The sequence below is a fragment of the Callorhinus ursinus genome, unplaced genomic scaffold (assembly GCF_003265705.2).
Source record: "Callorhinus ursinus isolate GAN/ISIS: 27379988/994484 unplaced genomic scaffold, GSC_fseal_2.0 scaffold19, whole genome shotgun sequence".
NCBI lineage: Eukaryota > Metazoa > Chordata > Mammalia > Carnivora > Otariidae > Callorhinus > Callorhinus ursinus.
This window is the reverse complement of record NW_027397081.1, coordinates 29,556,676-29,579,273: the sequence shown is the minus strand read 5'-3', so window position 1 is coordinate 29,579,273 and position 22,598 is coordinate 29,556,676. Positions and strand designations below refer to the sequence as shown.

Here is a 22,598-nt window from a genome sequence, read left to right as displayed (position 1 = left end):
GGGCACCTGGGTGGCTCAGTCAGTTAAGCATCCAACTCTTGATCTCAAGAGTCGTGGGACTTAGTCCCATGTCAGGCTCTGCACTCAGTGGGGAGTCTGCTTGAGACTCTCTTCCTCTCCTCTCTTTCCCTCAGCCCCTCCCCTGCTTGTGCTCTCTAAAAATAAATAAAAATAAATAAGTAAATCTAAAAAAAGAAGAAGAAAACTTTCCTTCAGCATGGTTAATGAAAAAACTTAATACTATAGGAAAGTTTCTTTCCACCTCATAATTCATTATTCATTATTGGTAATATCACAGGAAAATGAAATATTCATTATCGGCAAATCATGCAAAGTGTTCTTGAGTTTGGGAAAATCTCTGTCTAAAGTTTCCTTCAGGGGCACCTGGGTGGCTAACTCTTGATTTCAGCTCAGGTCATGATTCCAGGGTTGTGAGATCGAGCCCCACATCAGCCTCCACACTGAGCATGAAGTCTGCCTGGGATTCTCTCTCCCTCTCCCTCTGCACCTCCCCCCACCCCCACTCATGCACGTGCTCTATTTTTTTTTAAGATTTTATTTATTTATTTGGGAGACCGAGTGAGCAAGAGAGAGCACATGAGCAGGGGCAGAGGGAGAGAGAAAAGCAGGCTCCCTGCTGAGCAGGGAGCCCAATTGGGGCTCGATTCCAGGACTCTGGGATCATGACGACACTTAACCAACTGTGCCCCTCTCTGTTTAAAAATAAACAAATACATACAATAACATTTCTTTCACATTTAAGCTGTAAGACTTCAGGATATTTCAAGTTTTCTTTTACAGTGACAAATCTTACACTTTGACTTGAGAAAACTCATTACCTGCTTTTTCAACCACATAACTCACTACAGTGGCATTATGAGGGCTTAAAACTGGCATTCACAGTGGGCTTTACAACTTCATATCACAATCCTAGTAAGTTAACAATGTGGTAGAATATTCCCGGAAACCATGCCTACACTGAGATGGTTAGCAATAACAACTATACATAACAGTGACTGTGGAACACATAAACAATCCCACTAAAACCAGAACTGAATATGTTCCCAACTCATTATCTGGGAAAAATGTCTATGACCGTTACGATGGTACTCAACATGGGAAGTATGACAGAGGGGAAGGCAGAGTGGAAGAAAAGTCTTAATTGATTATGGCTAAGGCATCTAACTTATGCAAATTTGAGGACATATTGCTAGTATGAAATCCAGGGCCTTAAAAGGGATCCCTCTGTAAGTAAGGAGTCCAAAAGCCTAAGCTTGATAAACTTCATTTTAAATTTGCCTCTCAATAATTAAGGATCAAATGAATTGCAGTAAAGTGGAAAGTAGTAACAGAAGTAGTAGCAACAACAGTTAATAATAAAGTAAATCGCTACTACTTATTGACCAAACCCCCCCCCCCAAAAAAAACAAAAAACAAACCTAACACTATGAGCTTATTATTATGCCAGGCCCTCTGCAGAGCACTTATATGAATTATGTAATTAATTTTAATTTTACTATATTAATTAGTGTTATATTTGTTACCATTTAGATATTCTGATGGGAGCTTTATATATAGTCTCTGGTTTGCAAAACAATCCTACAAAGTTACACATTACCACTACTCTTTTATAGAACAGGAAATTAACTTTGGCAAGTCATATAGCACAGCTGAGATCCAAATCTTGGTCTAGTTTATGCTCTTCCTAATAAATAGAAATTCAGAAGAGGACAAGTTCACTCCAGGTTAGAGATCTAAAAAAGACTTTACAGAGAAGTACACTAAGCTGGATGCTAGGGAATGAACAGCAATTAAGAGAAGAGTATGCTCTATGTTTGGGGGTAGATGGGCCATGATAATAAAATAGAAAAGGAAAAAACAAGGATTACTCAGTAACCCTTCTTCAGTAAACAATTCTACAGAGCCAAAGACCATGCTCCAAATCATGATTCCCAATAAAAAGGAAATAAAATAAGTCTTACCAATTTTTCCTCTATTATACAGCCATAATCGTTCAAAAGAAAAAAAGAAAGCAACATTTCTTTAGAATCCAACTCCTCCATGGCAAAGGTGGATGTGGACATTCAAAGAACTGCTTCACCTCTGTCATCAGGAAACCCAAATCTAATGATTTCTTCCTTGAAGGAAAAGCTTGATTTCCACTGGAAACTAAGGCTTTACAACCAAGCACATCACATTATCATCGGGCTACAGTCATGGGGCTTAAAACTGGAGCCTCTAAATTCCAATTAAATTTTCTTCCTCGAGGTTTCATTAAAAGTAACTTTAAAAAAATATGAGCTAAAAGGTACTGCTCACATATAAGAATAGAAGCAACCAAAGTTTTAACAGATTTTATTTCCCCTACACGTAGAAAACGTACCTGACAAGAAGAGCACAGAAAGTAAAATCTGTGAGTTGAAGAGAGAACAGAACACAAAAACATACTCCTTCTCAAAAAAGTTACCTGACCCTGAACTCACTCTGAGGAATAGTTTGTTGTAATTTGCAAACAGCATGAGGGATATTAGCCACAGGGTAATAGGAGGAGAAAATATTTGTTCTGGCTTCAATGAAGTCCAAATCCCTCATTCAGTGTTATTAAACATCTTTAGGATTCTTCTCTCATCACTAATGCCTAAGTAAGGGGAAGAGAGGGTGAGCCAGGGAGGAAAAAGAGAGACAGAGAGCTGCTATAAGCAGACGTAAGAGGTAGATGGAAGAGGAATTCCAGCAATAATTTCATCTCGACATTTCATTCTGTTTTTCATATAGCTTAACCCTGCATACCTCCTGAAGCTGTACTAACATGATGAAAACACTGTGAAAATTATAGAACTAAGCATTTTTAAAGTTACATGTATACTCTGTTTCCCATTTATATCCAAGTCTTCACTCTCTGACTTATCTACCAGAGTAATTTAAATTGGAAATGTATAGAGAATAAGACCAGATGGGTTTTTTTTTTAAAGATTTTATTTATTTATTTGATAGAGAAAGTGAGCAAGCAAGAGAGAGAGTGAGCACAAGCAGGGGAGGAGCAGAGGAAGAGGGAGAAGCAGACTCCCTGCTGAACAATGTGGACTCGATCTCAGGACTCTGGGATCATGACCTGAGCCAAAGGCAGATGCTTAACTGACTGAGCCACCTAGGTACCCATGACCAGATGTTTGACACCAACAGTCATTATCCATAAATAGTCTAACAGAAAAGTTAGGCTATAACAGAATTAACGGAAAGAAGAAATAACATAAGAATAAAATAATATTTTTGTGATCCTCCTGAACTCTACTTGCAGTCAGCATTTTTTCAAAAAACATGCATTCTAAAGATGTGTCCCCCACTGGGATCCTGAGCCCTAGAGCAGGCTTCTCAACCTAAGGTGCATAAATAATCTTCTGGGGGATACAAACTCCCAAAAATAGTATATAAAAGATTTTATATATGTATATAAAAATACTCTTTGGAGGAAAAGGTCCACAGCTTTCATTAGTTCCTATAAAATGTTCATAACATAAGCTACTTTACCTATGTACCCTAATGGTATAAAACAATTGCCTGGTAAATTAAAGACACTTAAATATTTGTTTTTTGTTGTTGTTGTTGTTCTTCACAACTACGGTTCTAAACCTGTTCTTTATTACCAGTGGACTTATGGTCAGAGTGAAACTTCATATCTGATACAAAGAAATCAAACAATTAAGAACACCAACCCAACCAAATAGCTCTCAATTTTTAATTCGGGGTAAACAAACACAGAAACTCTTAAAACATTAGATGTAGTAAGGCTGTAGCAGACTTAAAAAATACAAAAACCCTGAGGGTCTGAAAGATGCATGCTCCCAACCTCTTAAGAGTTCAAACCAAGTTTACCTGGCTCTAATGCACTTCTAAACTTTGAGAAGAGAAAGATATTTCTATAAACTACGTTTTCAAAACCTTCTAATGCGCTTTTAATTAAAAAATAAACTAATTCAACTAATCAGTTAAAAATTCTCTTAAATTCCATAAAATCATTTCTTTGGATGTGAAACTCATATAGCTTAAGTGAGTCATCTAATAAGGGGAATAAAATGTGGATGTTTTGCTGGTAGTGCGAAAGGGACAGTGTTTAAATTACTTTCAAATGATTTGGATTAAAACCAATATTATCTCCCCAAGGTCCAAAAATGAATCACATGCAATGCTGGGAAATGAATCCAGAATGCCTAACACCCACAATGCTATGCTCCTTCCTTCACCCAGAAAAGTATCTGAAAGGCTACAAACAATGGAGCCTTCCCAAGATGCAGTGGGTGGTTTTCTTCCTCACAGTACATGGGCTGAGCCTTTCAGAGAACCAGCATTTTATTCTGTAGGAATATGAATCTCAGATTCAGATTTCAGCTATAAAGCTCAAGGTTACTTTTACATTTTGCCACTGAATGTCTTCACCTTCACCAGTTGCCTGTCTAGGGCAGAACAGCTGTAATTCTCCAAATTTTAAGTTGCTGTATCATGAACGATAGATGGTTGCTTCTCAGAGAATCCAACCCAAGGACAGAGATTATAGTTGTACAATTCAGTATATCTTTAAAATAATATACCCCTAAGGGTGCCTGGTGGCTCAGTTGGTTAAGCACCCCACTCTTGGTTCAGCTCAGGTCATGATCTCATGGGTGGTGGGACTGAGCCTGGCACCAGGCTCCACTCTCAGCAGGGAGTCTGTTTGAAGATTCTCTCTTTCCCTCCCCCCACATGCACATGCACTCTCTGACTCTTTAAAATAAATAAATGTTTAAAAAAATAATATAGCCCCATTCTCAAAGCAGTGATGCTTAGCGAGAATCATACAATCCCTCCCTTCAAGTATATCACAACCCAGGGTGCCTGAGTGGCTCAGTCGGTTAAGCATCTGCCTTCAGCTCAGGTCATGATCCCACGGTCCTGGGATCGAGCCCCACGTCGGGCTCTCTGCTCAGCAGGAGCCTGCTTCTCCCTCTCCCTGCTGCTCCCCCTGCTTGTATTCTCTCTCTCTCTGTCAAATAAATAAATAAAACCTTTAAAAAAAAAGTATATCACAACCTGTCTGGGGGTAGATGTGCTCTGAAAAAACAGTCAATACTTTTATATTTGAAACTGAAAACAAAAGACATTACCTTCACAATATGAATATTTAAAGAAAGGTATGTGAGGGGCGCCTGGATGGTGCAGAGGGTTAAGTGTCTGACTCTTGGTTTTGGCTCAGGGTTATGAGATGTAGCCCTGCATCAGGCTCCATACTCAGTGTGGAGTTTGCTTGAGATTCTCCCTCCCTCTCTCTCCACCCCCCCTGCTTGTGTACGTGCGCATGCTCACTCTCTCTCTAAAAAATAAATAAATCTTTTAAGAAAATAAAAAAAGAAAGAAAGACCTGTGACTCTTACATTAATTAAAAGGGGGAACAGGGTAAGTAAAAGCTGAGATTCCTGTTTCCAGCAGTACAGTGGATTAGATACTCCAAAAGGTCTTTTCACTCCAACAAGGTCCTACCATAGTTTTTAATACATCTCTGGGCTCCCAGAAAGTGGGGGGACCTTTAAAAGGGCAAATAAAATATCTATGGGCTGAAACCAGAAAGATGGGTGGGGATGTGACCCTACAGCAAATGCTCATTTTTAACACTTCAGTGGGGAGACTGTGCCCTTGGGCCAGCAGGAAGGCAGAGAAACTAAGCCTGAGATTTTCCAATTATCCCAGGGACTCTCAAAGGGGTAAAGCCATACCAGGTAGCCACTGCCTGGTGGAAGCATACTCTCTCACAAAAAGCATCTTCAGATCAGACCCTGCACTAATTACATTCAATCAAATAATAAGCTTATGAGTAAAGAAAAACAAACCACCATAAGATTCATGAGAAACAACGAACATTAAATTTAGATCTCCAAGAATGTCAGATATTTGAAATATCAGATAAAGAACATAAAACAGCTATGCATGAAATGATTTTTAAAAAGGACTTTAAAAAAAATGAACAAGCAAAAGAGACCAGATTATAAAAAGAACCAAGTAAAATTACAGAAATGAGCAATGTTAAGTGGTTAAAAAAAAAAAAAAGCTTTATGTACTGGTTAAACAACAGATTAGACACAGCTGAAAAAAGAAAGAGCTATAAAGCAAAGCTAAATAACCCAGAACAGCACAAAGGGAAGAATATGAAATTATGACAGAAAGGTTAAGTCTTAGAAGAGAGAATGACTGAATACATACCAAATCAGAGTCCCAGAAGGAAAGAATTAAGGAACCAGAAGGTAGACAGTATTTGAACAGATAATACCTGAAAATTCTCAGGAAAGATATAAAGTAATAGATACACAAAGTATAACAAATTAACAAGGAAAATAACTAAAAAGAAACACACCCTAGACACATTGTAGTAACATTTCAGAATACCAAAGACAAAGAAAAGATCTTTAAAGTAGGTGGAGAAAAGACAGGCAACCTAGAAAAGGCTAAAGATATGACTAACTGCAGACTTCACAACAGTAATAACGGAAACCAGAAAGCATCTGTGTTATGTATTCCAGGCTCTAAGACAAAATAACTGTCAACCAAAAATTACACATCTAGCAAATCTATATTTCAAGAACAAAATAAATATATTTTTAGATACACATAAAAGTGAATTGAACATCATGAGACCTACCCTGAAGGAAGTGATCTTGAACTTCCTAACCAACCCTTCCTTTCCAATCTTCTTGAATATCAGACTAATACTTCTAAAATAATTTTGATCCTATCACTTCCCTGCTTCAAACTGCCACATGAATTTCTAGAACCTACGTAATAAGGTCCAAATTTCTTGGCCTGGCATTGAAAGCACTTTACAATCTAGTTACTCTCCAATGTTCTTCACAATGGATGATCTGGCTCCTCAACTTACTAACTGTAATAACCTGCCTGAGCCTCAGATTCATCATCTGCAAAATGAAACCTATAAAAACTGATTTCTGAGATCAATTAAAAGAGCCCAGGTAAAGCTATCAGCACAGCACCTGGCACACAGTTCTCAATAAATGGCAGGTGGTATTTTTTCTCATTATAACTTATAGGTCTTAAAATACAACATACACATTCCTAACTCCATGCCTTTGCTCATAATATTTCCTTCACTTTACTGGCCCTCAATACCTCCATTCCCCAAATCTGCACTAGGTAAATGAAGATTATCCCTAAAAGTCCAGCTCCTTCTTGAAATTCTCCCCTACCAGGCAAGCGCAAGTAAATGCTCTTGCTTCTAAACACATTAAAATATTTCCCAAGATGCTACTCTGTTCACTATCTAAACTGTATGTTTCTTCTGGTCTGGAGAAGTGGTCATCTTAGATTTCCCTGTTTTGCTCATGGAAAGCTTTACAGCCATGAAAACAGAGACTGCCAAATAAATATGGATTGGCTGGTTAAGTTCCAGCACCCTGACAGAGATACTTTAGCGGAAAAACACGGAAAAAAAAAATAAAAAGGCAGCTGTCTTAGGATTTGCTGCATTCTTTGTAACCCTCCAGACAGCTGCACCTCATTCTAAAGACATCATGTGTTTTCCTTAGAGAAAGACATCAAACAAGGAAGTCCATGGTGGGCAGGAAGAAGTGATAAGGGTACATGAGCTGACAGCCCACTTCAGGAAACATCTTTCAGAGTCTATTTTCCAAGGAAGTCAATTTGACCTGGTGTTCCTCTCACCCAAGACAAAGAAAACAGTCCTCCAGGAGTTGCCCGGTTGGCACAAAGGAGGTGTTCAATAAATGCTGGCTGACTCTGAACAGGCAAACCACAGCAACTACTCAGATTATTCTGTTTGTTCAAAAAAAAGGGAGAGAGGCAGATTTTCTCATCAGCTCTCTTTCAGTTTTCCAGTTAACCATTTGCTGAGGATGCCACAGCTGGCTCCCCAACCCAAAAGCCAGTGACAGCAAATCTCTCAAATGAGTCACAAACAATGCATGATCAAACAACTGAATCAAGTCAGTCCCTCCTTCATTTTCTGTGGCTGACGTTAATTAAAGAGCACAAGCAACATGCTATCACATTGAACTAAACAGTTTTTCACTTTAAAAGAAAATCTTTACTGGTGTCAAATTTAAAATTCCACTATTGGATATATGAGAGGCCAAGACAAAATGCAACTTTTTTCATTATATAAAAAACATTTAAAGAAATTAAAGAAAACTTGGAAAAAAGACAAAAGAATCAGCCAGAAAAAGAGAAGAGTAGAAAACAATCAGCCATAAGACTTACCACTCAAAAACAGCACTTATCAACATTTTGGTTCATTATATTTCCATTTTTTCCCCTAAGCATAAGATTAGTTTTGCAGGTTTTGCCTACCTGTAATCATATAGTATACGCTAGTCCCATCTGCAGCTTGTGTCACTTAAATTATACCATAAGCATTTCCCCACTTTTTTTCTTCTTTACCTTGTATAACTGCATAAATGGTAAAGCTTTTTAATTAAACCAAGAAATACCATTTGCTTTCTTTCACAGAAACTACTTTAGTAAAAACTGAGAATTTCCAAAGTTCCTGGGGCCACTAGAGCTAAGATACATGAAAAATGCCTAGACACATAGGAAATTTTTAGGATAGTTAACTGGCAAGTGACAAAGAGAATATTTACTATAGTCATATCTGGAAAGATACAAAAGAAATTAAATTCAGCCTCTGTTCCCGTGAATTTTTAATACCACCGAGAAGATAAAATGTATTTACACCCAATAATTGAAACCCAGCTTACAACGGTCCTGGCTTTTCTAGAACTGGGGATACTTTATTCATTTCTGCAGCCCTAGCATGAAAAACAGTGCCTGGCATATAACAGATACTCAAGAAATGACTGTTGGACTAAAGTGAACTACAAACTAAGAGCTATGCTTATATGGAAATAGGAAAGGTCACCGCGAGCTGAGGTTAGGTTAGGAAGAGTAGCGGCATGAATATAGCAGAATGAGACTCTGGCAATAATTTACAGAGAGAAGGCTGAACCATAGAAGCTTTGGGATTCTGTGAAAATCAAAGATAACATAAGAAAAAAATGTTTGTATAGTCTTAATTTATTAAACAGTTTGATGTTTCTACACAATCAGCATTGAAACCCCTGTTGAATATACACTAACTACTCATGGGAAATACAATATATAACATAATAGATACTACCTAAAAACAAAGAAAACACACCAACACAAAATACTACAGCATTCCTTTAAATCAGAAACAAAGGCTAATTCTCAGGAAGCTTTCTGTATATCATGACAAGTGGCAAAGAGGCAGTAAATTAAGGCTTTAGATCTCCACATACAGTACCATAGTGGATACTGTCCTTGCTAAACTAGGTGTAAAAGAATGTGCTTACCAAAACGTTCTTTCAGGATCTCTTTATACTCCAGTGAAGCTATTTGCATATATGGTTAGCATTCAGAGGGTAGAGAAAGAAGATCTGAAATCTGTATTCAACCCTAACACCATCACACTCACACCACCTGACTCTAAACATAACTTAAAAAGAGAATCCAGCTTCATGAATAGTGTCTCATTCAACAGACTCCATACATCCTAACTTCATTCACACACATATTTTCTTTTCTTTTCCCCCACTTGTGCTCTGAAAAAATTCAAAGAATTTATGGAGAAGGAATCTGCTAATATCACATCTCTAACAGCTGCTAGCTGGATGTACTAAATCCACAGCTCCTTCAGTTACATTATATGTCCATGTCAGAAAGTGCTTAATTACAAATATGGTTTCTTTCAGAGAAACTCTTCTAAGCCTAGCCTACTGGGACTCCTTAAGAGCAAGTTATACAGACCTTAGGGGCTTGGGTGGAGGATAATTTTGTCTGGATGTAATACTGCAATTACTTATGATTAAGTATTTCTAATAGCTATCCATTCAGTCTCGGCAGCCTGAAGCACTCAAGAAGAAATGCCTATCAACAAGTCATTTGGGAATGAACAGCTGATTTGAGGAACTGCATGCTGCAGGGCAGGTGTTCTTTGTTTTTCTGAACACGAACACACACACACACACACACACACACACACACACGATAGTAATTATATCTGCCAGATAATTTAAAAAGAATTAAAACAATATAAAATAAATCATTCTAAAAAATGTTTTAGAATATTTTTCAAAATTTTTCCTAGAAGTTTTAATTTTCAGATTTTGCTAAACTACAGCACACAAGTTGTCTTATCCCAAGAATACAAACTGTCACTGTTTTAATTCTAAATGAAGCACTTCTCTCTAGGACATCAAAAGATTTGGAAACCAAAAAGTAATTACTACATAATCATTCAAAAAAGACATGTGGTGTAACATTCGTAAGGTTGAACCGCACCTGTCACCAATACAACAAAAGAATATTTTACATACAAACCACACAGCTTTGAACATTTGATAATTTGTTAAACTGGTGTATAACAAGAAATCCACTGTCAAATGCAATACAAGTAACTAGAAATTAGATTAACAAAAACAGTTCAAGATTTCTAAATTTAAAATGCATGGGTTTATCACCCTGAGCAAGTTACTGAATCTCTCTGTACTTGTTTCTTCATCCACAAAATGGGCAAAATAATAGTAAAAACCTCTGAGAGTTGTTATCAACATGAAATGAATACATATTAAATTGTTATAACAGAGCCTGGCAAAGGCTAATAAAAAAAAGTATTATATCAGGAACAAATTTTTTAAAATGACAATGCTGAAAAATAATAGTAATTGAAAAGAATAATCATATAAATAAAAGAGACACAGCTGTCATGACCTGTGAAAGAATAAAGTTTTCAAGGTATTACACTATGTTTAGAGTACATACAAAATAACAGAAAAAGAACTCCCTACTTAAAAAAAAAAAAAGCTGCATCCTCTCAAAGTGATTGTCATCAGCCCTATTTTGCAAAATTTTATGCTTCCTCCTATGCTCTGCAGGTAAATCCCAGTCCTTAATATCAAGAAAGCCACAAAACCTGCACCTCCAGGAGAGCAAAATAAAGTTAAGGGTATGTGAGGTCCTTGGCATCTTCTTTAGTTTTATTAACAAGCCACCAAGTTGAAATTCATTCCTAAATTGCCAAATGTGTCTGCAATAAAAACTGCAAACTTTCATGTGAACAGAACTTTTCAACAATAGAGAGTTGTTCCAGTCTGTGAATAGGACAGTGTCAATGTGACCAACAAAGCCGGGAGCTGGACATTCCTGATACCCTTGTCCCCTGGCTAGCCTTTGATCATTTATATCTCCCAACCACGTGTTTTTGGACATCACTTTCAGGCAAAGTATATGGACGACATCTATACCCTGAAAGTGACCCCTCATCATAGAGTCCTGTTTCCACAGCTCCTCAGACCCCCACTTTTATCTACCACCATTACGAACATTCCACAAGAACGAACATCAAACACAGGAGTGCTTTGTTTTCCTAGTCTGTCCACCCCCACTCCCAGTCACTTTGTGCTTTAATTTGTATATTTTGGAAAACATCATGGGATGACAACGGCAACTCAGCCAAACAATAAAATGACCTAAGAACTGAAAAGACCTTCGGATGGTTCTACGGATCTGGTTACCTGTGGATGTCCACCACAGAAGTGTGGTGGTGCTTTATGGAAACGCGAGCTTACGACTCACTCGGAACACTGTCTTGGAAAGGAGACTTGACTTAAGTCTTAGTTCTCTTACCTGAAAATGAGTTAATAAAATCCACCTCCCAAAGTTCTTGTAAGCACTAAATGAGAGAAAGATTTCAAAGTGCCTAGTATACAGTACATGCTCACTAAATACAATCTACTTCGTCCTTCTGTCCAACTGTCCTGGGACACCCAAAGCTAAGAGAATTCCAGACAGTGGAAAAGACAAAACTCCCAAGTTTATCAGTGTGACCTGATCAAAATGGCCCAGATGCTATTTCAGGGTAAGGGTCTGTGGGGTCTCCTAGGCCAGGCTGGAGACAAAAAGAATACTTGATTGAGATCTGTGCCATTTTATTTCCCCCAAAGTAAAGCTGGGTTTGCCCAATTCAGTTCCTTTGTTTACAGCAAGAGAGAAATGAACAGCAGAACCCCAGAAGGCTATGACCAAGAAGACAGATAGGCCTCAGAGCTGTGCCTCGCTGGTACTTAGGAAGGCCCCTCACTATCCACTTCTGGGCAAGGCGCTCGCTCCGCAGTGTCTTCTAGCAAGTTCCGAGCCCACGCCTAAGCTGCCACCGTCTTTCCAGAGAGATGTACCCTCCGCCCGGGGACCGGCCCACCGCCCCGAGAGAGCTACCCTGGCCTCGCACGGGCCCCTCACACCCCCGCACCCACCCGGCTGGGACCCCGCCTGGAGGCCCCTCATCGACCCCTTTCCGCCGGGACGCGGGCGCGCGCCGCTCCTCCGGCCGAGTCCCCCGCTTTCCCGGAGCCGGGACCGCTATTCCCGCCTGGACCGACTCCAGCCGCTCCGCTCAACTCCCATCCGCCCTAGATCTTCCTCTCCCAAAGGCAGAAACACGCACACTCACCCCTGAAAAGCAGTAGTAGGAAGAAGTCTGGCAGCCGGGCGCAGAGCCGGACCGCCGGCCGCCGCCTCAGCGCCATGACGAGGGGAGCTGAGGGGCCGCGGGCTCGCGGCGCAGCTAGGCTTCCCCGCGCGCATGCGCCCTGCCTGCCGGGGCCCCTACTACCCGCCCCTAGTTACCATAGCGACACCTGGCCCGGCACAGCCGTCACCATGGTGACAAAGGAAGCTGAAATCTGGTTGCTACGGATGTAGGGATGCTCTAGACCCGCGCCCATGCGGTCTCATTCAAAGAATTTGATGGGCGGAGGTAAAGAAGTGTGTTCAAGAATGGGACGGGGTAAATTTCCATAGCTATAAAATGAATCCGGCACTACAAATCAGAGAAGGAACACTCAATTAAAACTTGGAAACGAAGTGTTTTCTCACAAATAAAGATGCAATCTAATTGTCTTTGAAGCATTATTGCCTGCACCTCTTTTGAGGCCCTGATTCCAAATGTGATGGAAGGAAAAAGCACTGAAATCTACTTAAAACATAAGCAAGACAAAAAAAAATAATCAAGACATATATTATGTAGCATATAAAAGTGATGTCTTTCTGAAATAAACATAATCCATAGTTTCTGTGGTAGATAAAAACATGATGATAGGGTCGTCTGGGTGGCTAAGTCCTTAAGCGTCTGCCTCCAGCTCAGGTCATGATCCCAGGGTCCTGGGATGGAGCCCCACATCGGGCTCCCTGCTCAGTGGGGAGCCTGCTTCTCCCTCTCCCACTCCCCCTGCCTGTGTTCCCTCTCTTGCTGTGTCTCTCTCTGTCAAACAAACAAATAAAATCTTAAAAAAAAACCATGATGATATATCCATAGTTTCTTCCGCAGAAAAGCAGGATAATTCTTTGCTCTGATTTCTGAATATTGGAAAATGGTAAGGCCAGGGTAGAAAATGGAGCAGAATCTTATGAGGACAAGGAGATAAGATAAAGGATAAAATGCACTGGAAATTGAACCAAAGGATGGAGGAAGTTTTGTGTGTCACTTAATACTGTGAAAATTCTTGAAATAGTTTGTATTATATCTAATATAGAAAATGCACCCTTAATGCTCCAGGAAACAACTTAAAAACAGAATTTTGAGTATAATTATTAGTATAATATGCCAGAGTTTCCAACAACTAATATTTTTTTAATGTTTAACTTAAGGACTTCATTTTTCATACAGTCTCCCTACATTTTTTTTAGTATTTTTAGTTTTTACAAAGTAGAACAATGTGTGTGTATAATTTCCATATATACCAAATTATGAATGCCAAGAAACATGAAATAGATTGAGGTTGTTGCCAAGGATATGCTTCAACTGCCATCACTTTATGATCTTCTTTATAAATCTTTATAATTGCTCAAAACTTTGCAAGTGTGAATTAATTACATTCTCAAAATCTCATAAAGACAGAAAAACATTTAAAAATAACTCAACAACCTGCTATGATTTTATTTGTCTTTCCTTTCTTAAACCTTCTTTCTGTTCCAGTTCACCATATTCCAGTCACAAGTAAAAGTATCTGAAAATTATATTAGAGTGGCAGCCTTTCTTCCTTCATCAAACACAACTTGCAGGAATTAAAAAGAGGAAAATTCTTCTTAGGCCCACTGACTTTTTTCCTTTGATTTCTCTTTTCTTTATCATTCCCTTTAGTTCCTGGATAGATAGCCAGGCATATTTGCCTAAATGAAGGAATCATTTTGGTTACCTGAGAAATATGATGTGTCCGGCTATGGACAGAGTAGTTTTCAAAAACTAGTGCCTCTTTTCTCCTGCTGTATTTCCTGTGTCTGCACTGTGATATGGTTATATTAAATGGTCTTCTCTGTTAGGGAATCTTTTCAAACTCAGAACAAGACCAGAGAGAAAGGCTCCATGAATATTCTATATGGAACAGAGGTTGCTTTGAGAGCAGATGCAGGTGCTTCATTGTAAAACATGGATTTTCCTCCAAGGATGGAGTCTGCATGTTATGGCCGGTGGTTGAGACACAATCCTGGAATGGAGCCTAACTAGTGATGCACTGGGACAGGGTAAGATGTACTTGACTGTAAAATGATCTGCTTCTCCATATGATTTAATTGTTCCCAGGAGAGCTCTGGCCCTGTTCGGAAGGGAACCAGAGTTTTGGAAGCAGTCAGTGAGTGGGGCTGTGGAATCTATGCTTCTATCACCACATTATCCAACTGAGTATGCTTGTTTCTAATGTGTGATTTACTAAGGAGAGATACATTTTTTAGAAGCACTCAGGGAACTAAATACGCATGTGCTAAACTTGAACAAAAGCATTTGCAAGACTTTTCAATATTAATGCAAAGTGTAAATCAAGTAGCAAACAGTAGGGTTTTCCTGTGAGAGTCACCCCTGAACAGAAGGGAGAGGTCCTGGAAGCAGCAATTATAGGAGGGGAAATATAAGCTCTGGAGTCTAATGGACAATGATTCAAGTTCTTGGTTTTTGTAAACTTGAGAAAGTTATTTAATTTCCCTAAGCCTTGGATTCTTTGTCTGTAAAACAGGGATAACAATACCCACCTCAAGTAGTCATTGTGAGGATTCTGTGAAATAAAGGTCTCGAACATACTAGGTGCTCCATAGATGTTTGTGGTCTGTGCCCCTTCCCTTTCCTATTCTTTTGGCTCAGATTGGGCCAAATGATACAATATTCCTGGAGAGTCTTAAAGAAAAGGAACTTCAGCCTGTAGATGGGTCAGAGAGAATGAGAAGCAAAGAGGAAGTTTTACATCAATGTGTGTTTGTTTTCTTGGTGTGATCATATTCTTAGAAAGTAACATGACTAGGGCTTCTGTTCATTCAGTATGCCATGATCCACCTGAACAATCACCTCAAGTTAACCCTCACAGCAAGAGAGAAGTGAGATTCATTGACTGAGGGAGGTCTCCGACCCTAGATTCATTCTGTAAAAGCATTCCTCTTCAGGGCTTAGCAAAGATTCTGTTGCTCCATCTCGTCTCCATTCAGGTTTCCTCTTCCTTGAAATATTTCCAACTCTGTTCTCTCACATTTTCTCCCAACTATCAGGCCCTGCTCCTTCTTTTCAAAATATCTCTTCAAGTTCATTTAAACAGGAGGATTTCTACCCCTCCCCCCAAACTAAGGAAACAGTAGGAAGGAAAACCTCCATCCCCTCTAACTAGATGTGCTGCTCATGCTATATAAGGAAGGAAAGTTGTGCAGTTCAGTTTATTTGCATGGTCCTCTCCTTCGTAGTGGTTCAGTTGAGGAAGATGATACTAATGCCAATGTTTTAGCTTAAAGTGTCTTCCTAGAGAGAAACCTTTATAAGCAGCTGTTTAGCAGTCCTTTCATATTTCACCAAAAGGAGGCTGGTGTTCATGTGCTAGAGTGTGTTAGTGTGTGTTTGCGTGTGGTGGTATTTGAATAAGTATATCGTACATGTCATGGGTGAAAGACTCACTCACCTCCGCTAGGGGAGGACTTGGAGAGTCCCGTCCCCATCGGCCAGGATCTCTACTCACCAGTGCACCTGGAAATGCAACACAACAACCAAGACTGAATGGACAATTTCATGACCACAACAGAGCCCTGACACAGGATTTGCTGTTCTGAGACTGAAGGCTCTAAGAACTGTGAATCCCAAGTTCCCCTGTTAAGGAGTCTGCCTCAGTTCCTTCTCTGAGGAAGTAGAGAAGCAGGATTTGCCTGGATGCTCCCTCCAGACAACAGGAAAAAGGTGTTAGGGACAGCGAGCAAACAACCCTCCCCAGACCACCTTCAGGAAGGACACGTGTGATGAGATAAAACAAACGAGCTCTTTCCTCTACTTGACTTGATGAATATTTCCACTGGCTGGGGGGTGGAAGATGGGAAATATTTCCTCGTCTGTGTTTCAGAACTGGGGACACGATTGAGCACAAAGGACACACATGCTATGGGGACTATCTTGGAGCCAGGCTAAAGAGCAGATTCAGGGGCAGGGGTGGGGCAGCTCCTAAGAGTGGGCAGACAGCGTATCTGCAGCTCTGCAGCTCAAGTTGTTTGCCTCCAGGATGCTCCAACTACTTTGTTTACAGATTGGAGATATTTTTATCCCAACTTCCAATTAGAGGTAATTTTCTCTTCATACAAATTGTACCATCGAGTGTTTACTTCCTGGGAGCACCAAAGAGAGACCAGGGCCTCTGTTATCTCCCTCTTGTGCTGCAGGGAATCTTGCACTTCCTTAGGAGTCCCTTCCAGGGTCAATTCCCTACTGTACAGTTTGGGGAAGAGGCGAGTTCTTCCTGATAGCCTTGGGCCCAGGGGTTTGGCCTGGTAACTTGTACTGCTCATTTCTTTCCAGGGATGAAAGGATACTTTTTGTGGTTGTCATTGCAGAGTTCCTGGATATTCTGTTCTAGGACTGGAAATAGTGGGTATTTGATTCTATTTCCCAGATCTGTAATGCGATGAGGATTATACCACAAGCCTTTTTTCCCCTAGAGATTATTCACTACCATGCCTCTTAAGCAAGTGGATAAGGGCTCTAGAAAGGACTTTGAAGTTTCTCTTTAATCCCATAGAATTGTATTCCCACAAAATTTAGAATTGGGGGGAGTGGATGTGTTTGGTCCTCTGTGATGATATCCGGTCTTCAAATACTCAATAGCACAGCAGAGATTTACTGCAGTTGGGAGGCTACTCTAGCCCTACAAAGGACAGAGGACCATCCCCTGAGAATGTCTACACTCTGCACCCTTTACACTGAGGTTTTGCCTTATTCCTGTCACTTTCCAGGCAGTATTTCGTATTCTGGCCAAGCCTTGTTCCTTAGAATTGCACTGCCCAGTGTAGTCCAGGCCCAGCACTAGCAGCTGCCCAAGACAGACCCTGGAAGGACTGGGAAGCTCTGCTAAGCATTTAGATCCTCCTTGTGCAGCGCCCCCAACATCAATGGTCACCGCACTGCCACCAACCTAGAGCAAGCTGCATCAGTTTTCATTTAGATTGTGAAAATGATCTGTAGGCACCTGCCTGTATCTTCTGTTTCTAGACCTTTCTTTTCAAAATTGTGAGTAGTACAGGGCCTGGAACATTGGTAAATGCTCAACAAATATCTGTGGAATGAATGTCAATTAGACTCCTGCATCCTACCAAACCAACATCAGCTCATGTTGTTCTGCTTAAAATTCTTAAGTGGCTCCATATTATCTTCAGAATCCAGTACAATCCCTTCTATAACTAAAAAAGTCATGGCTGAAATAAATAAGTCCTTTGGTCATGAGCAACGAGAAAACTTCTCAAATTACATCCTCATCTATGTTCTCAAATCTAGTTACATGGAGTCATTTGAACTTCTTATGACTTCTCATGCTCTCTTGAACTCCTGGAGTTATCCATGTGGTCCCTTTGGCCTGCATCACCTCTCCTTCAGCCTGCTCGGTTTTCTAGTTGTATCATGTATTTGAGGAACCACTCCAAGCATCACATCATCATGGGAGAATTTCTTGACCCCATCGTTCCTCCAAGATGACTGAGGTGGCCCTCCTCTGTCCTTCCATAATACACTATGTATTCATATATTTTACACTTCATCACACCGTATTCTAATGCCATAATTTCCCTGTAGTTGTTTTCAGACTTCTAGAGTTTAACAGGTTTCAACCTTCCTTCTTTTCTAACATATGCCTTTGAGACTTTGATTTCATTCTAAATACTTCATTAGCTGCATCCCACAAAGTATGCTATATATTGTCTTCATTGTCACTCAGTTCCAAGTATTTTCTAACTTCCTATATGATTTCTACTTGACCATTCATCATTTAGAAGTCTGCTTTATTAATTTCCCAATATCTGAGGGCTGGGGGCCATGTGGCCATGACTGCCTTCTAGTTTTATTGCACTGTGGCCAGAGAATAAGGTCTGTGTGAAATCAGTGCTTCATAGTCTTTGAGACTGACTTTGCAGCTTAGTAAGGGCTAGTTGTTTTAAATGCTTCCTGCATGCTTAAAAAAATGTATTCTCTAATGATTAGGTATAGAGTTTTAAATATATATATCCAGGGATGCCTGGGTGTCTCAGTTGGTTAAGCATCTGCCTTTGGCTTGGGTCGTGATCCTGGGGTCCTGGAATGGAGTCCTGAGTCGGGCTCCTTGCTCAGTGGGGAGCCTGCTTCTCCCTCTCCTGCTCCCCCTGCTTGTGCTCTCTCTCTCTCTCTCTCTCTCTCTCTCTCTCTGATAAATAAATAAATAAAATCTTTTAAAAAAAATAACTAAATCCAATCAGTTAAATTTTATTGTGCTACTCGAAACTTCAGTATCTTTGCCTTTTAAAAAAATTAGCAAACAATTTCTGGGAACGTTTTGTTAAATACCACACTATGATTATGGATTTCTCATCATTTCATTATAATTCTGTCAAAATCCTTTTTAGTCTTAACTACATGGTGTACAGGCTCAGGAGCATTGTACCATTCTCATGACACCATGAAGCACACATGTGGCTCTCACCCTCTCCCTGCCTCCTCTCCTCTCCCTCTCCCTCTGGCTCAACCAAAACAGTGCTACCTTGGCCTGCCTCAGGACAGCTTCTTCGTTCTCAAGCTCACTGGAGCCTTGGTTGCTCTCCCAAATAAGCCTAGTAAACATTTTCTTCCAAATAAACACAGTCTTTTCCATGAATAAAATCATGGCAAACACAACATTCTCTATTGCATCATGATAGTTATGCTTTCCACATCATATCCTGCAAAATTGCAGGACCAGGAGCTCAATGCAGACCTGTGTTATATCACAACATTTGTTCTCCTAAGGGCCCACTACATAGTGGCTGCTTAATAAACATGTTAGAATGTTAAGAAAAACACACTTTGGGGTTCCTGGGTAGCTCAGTCTGTTAAGCATCTGCCTTAGGCTCCTTCAGCTCAGGTCGCGCTCCCAGGGTCCTGTTCAGCAGGGAGCCCACTTCTCCCTCTCCCTCTGCCTCTTTCTCCCTCTGCCTTCCACTCCACCTGTTTGTGCTCTCTCTCTGTGTGTCAAGTTAATAAACAAATAAAATATTTTTTTAAAAAGAAAGAAAAAGAAAAACACACTTACATAGGTGTCATAATGACATATGTTACAGAATCTCCTATAAAGATTTTCAGAATAAAAGAATATCCTTGTGCTGGGGCACCTGGCTGGCTCAGTCAGTGGAACATGTGATTTTTGATCTCGGGGTCATAAGTTTGAGTCCCATGTTGGGTATAGAGAAAGAAAGAAGGAAAGAAAGAAAGAAAAAAGAGAAAGAAAGAAAAAGAAAGAAAGAAAGAAAGAAAGAAAGAAAGAAAGAAAGAAAGAAAAGAAGGAAGGAAGGAAGGAAGAAGAGAAGGAAGGGAGGAAGGAAGGAAAGAAAAAAAGAAAAGAAAAGAAAAGAATATCCTTGTGCTTGGAATGATTGAGAAAGTCTTCATGAAGATGTAGAAATAACTGTGTAACCTTGATAATCACCTTACATCATTTAATTATCCATCCAGCACCCATTATATTGTGTTTGTGCCTGGTACGACTTAGGAACCAGAGACAATGTGGGCATAGTTTCTTTCTTCATGGAGCCCACAGTTCAGTGGGAGAGACAGGAGCAAAAATAATTATGCCTTAGGGGTCTAGTAACTCACAGAAATGAGCTAATGTGGATATCTACTGCTTTACTGCATGGTGCGAGGAAATTCTGAATAAAGTGTAATAGTAAAATTAAAATGCATATTGAGCTTGAAGTAAAGAAAGAAATTCTCAAGTGGTAGAAACAAGGAAGGAATTTAAAGCCAAAAGATTAAGTCTGCAAACCAGAGCCATGCTGATGTGAACAGGAGGCGGAGGGGGCCCTAAAACTGGGGTAGCAGTTTAACACCATGTGCATGAGGGGAAGCACCCTAGGACTCATTGGCAGCAGGGCTTTGGAACCGCAATCCTGCTCCTTCAGGGAAAGATGGGTAGGAGAAACATCTCTATCCATCAGTTTCTGCCCTAGGCCCTAGGCCCTAGGGAAGAAAGAAAAGAGTTTCCTGTGAGAAATTCAAATTTCCAGGTCTGTGTCACATTCTGGTGTGGGATGTGAACTTAACTTTATCTCATTGGGTCTCCAAGACCAAAAATTAATGTAAAACATTTTCCTTTTCCTTTTCCTTTCTTTTTTTGTTACCTTAGTCATGGAGGAAATCTTTCAGCCAACCAGTAGAAGCTAATGCACAACTCTTCCTAGCATGTTCTGAGAACATAAAGGGCCCCCACAGAATAAAACAATCCCTGATGAAAACACTAACAATAAGTTTACAAGCCCCAGGAGGAAATAACTTACCACAGGCAGAGTCAGCACACATAACAAGTGGGAGAATCAACACCTCCAAATCTTGAGACAATAAAATAATCCAAAAGAGATAATAAAATAAGTAGCCTTACAAAATTTAGAGGGAAAATGGACTAGACAACACAGAGAAATAAAAGGGTATTGGAAAAGAATAAGCAGATGAGAAAAAGAACCACACGGAATTTCTAAAAAAATGAAATATTTAGGGAAGAAAAAATAACTTCAGTGGATGAATTAATAGTTGACTAAAAAAAAATAGTGAAATGAAAGATTGATCTTAGGAAATTACTGAGGATGAGGCACCAAGAGGTAAAGACATGAAAATATGAAAAAGATGTTAAGAGATGGGCAAAACAGAATGAAAGTTGTGTAGGAATGAAGTGATAACAAAGAAAAGGCAGTCACTGAAGAGGTAATGGCTCAAAACGTTTTAGAATTGATGAAGGTCATAAATCCTTAGTTTGAAGAATCTATCCCAAACATAACATCCCAGGATAAAGAAAGATCTCATTTTGTTGAGTCACCCCTAGCCACAAGACAGAGTGAAGTGTCAGAACCCCAAACTAAAAGAAAAATCTCAATCGGAGGGAGAGATGAACCATGAGACACTACAGACTCTGAGAAACAAACTGAGGGTTCTAGAGGGGAGGGGGTTGGGAGGATGGGCTAGCCTGGTGATGGGTATTAAAGAGGGCACGTACTGCACGGAGCACTGGGTGTTATACGAAAACAATGAATCGTGGATCACTACATCAAAAACTAATGATGTAATGTATGGTGATTAACATAATAATAAAAAAGAAAGAAAGAAAAAAAGAAGAAAAAAGAAAAATCTTAATGCTAGTTATGTTGAAAAGGTAGGCTATTTAAAAGGAAAAAACAATAGTGATAGTAGAGGCTGGAACAAAATGGAATCATCGCTTCAAAGTGCTGAGGGAAATGGGGAGTCAGTCTAGGATTCTATACCCAGCTCAGTTATAAAGCTGAGCAAATCTTTAATCACAAAGCACTCATTGGGGCTCACAGTATATCTTGCTCTATCTGGGCCACCGTCAGAAACTCGTCTTTTTCCCATTCCTTTATTTTCTTTCCCTGCCCTCTCTCATCCCCTCTCTTCTCTTTTCCTTCCTTTTCTTTTTTTCCCTTTTCCTTTCTTTTTTTGTTACCTATGGAACAAATCAGCCACCACCTTCCACATACAGGCTGGACTGGGAGCAAGGACCCCCAGACTTGGCTATTGAGTACTCCTGGGTTAATTCCTTTCAGTTCTCTAGGATTTATTTTCCCTTTTTTTTTCCACGGGAATTACGTATCTTCTGTCCCTCACAGGGTTTCTGTGATTATTTAAGTGAAACAGCAGATACAAAAGCATTTTGGAAGAAGGAAAAGCAAATGGTACACGTGCAGAGGATTAGTATTCTCTTCGAGCAGGTAGAGAAAGTTTTCCAGCCACTTTGTCCTCCCCTTTTCCTCTTGGCTGGCTGGATAATCTCATGTCGGAGTCTCTCCTGCAGCCAGCATGGATGGCTGGCCTCTCCAGTGCCTGAGATGCTAGGCTGGGTGAAGCCTCCTCCCTGAATCCAAAAGGCAGCCTAGTTACCTAGGCAGGAGCTGAAAAGTATTAACTGTGGCAAGAAGGATTAGCCATATGCCACTTAATTCCTGTTAATCAGGATTGCGGGGAGCTTGTGCTTGTAAATTACAGATGAGCCAGCGGCCATCCGGAGGCCCCGCTG

The 22,598-nt window shown here is 40.1% G+C and overlaps 1 protein-coding gene across 2 annotated transcripts in view; it reads right to left on the bottom strand.

The window, feature by feature from the left end:
- The window catches only part of JAM3 (junctional adhesion molecule 3), a 105,559-nt gene extending 92,913 nt beyond the window's left edge, over positions 1-12,646 (bottom strand). For both annotated transcript variants that reach the window (XM_073904017.1, XM_025893514.2), the window contains exon 1: positions 12,524-12,646. In XM_073904017.1, coding sequence (XP_073760118.1) covers positions 12,524-12,599 — 76 coding nt within the window. In that variant the 5' untranslated portion in view covers positions 12,600-12,646. The remainder of the gene's footprint in view (positions 1-12,523) is intronic.
- Positions 12,647-22,598: the final 9,952 nt, after the last annotated feature.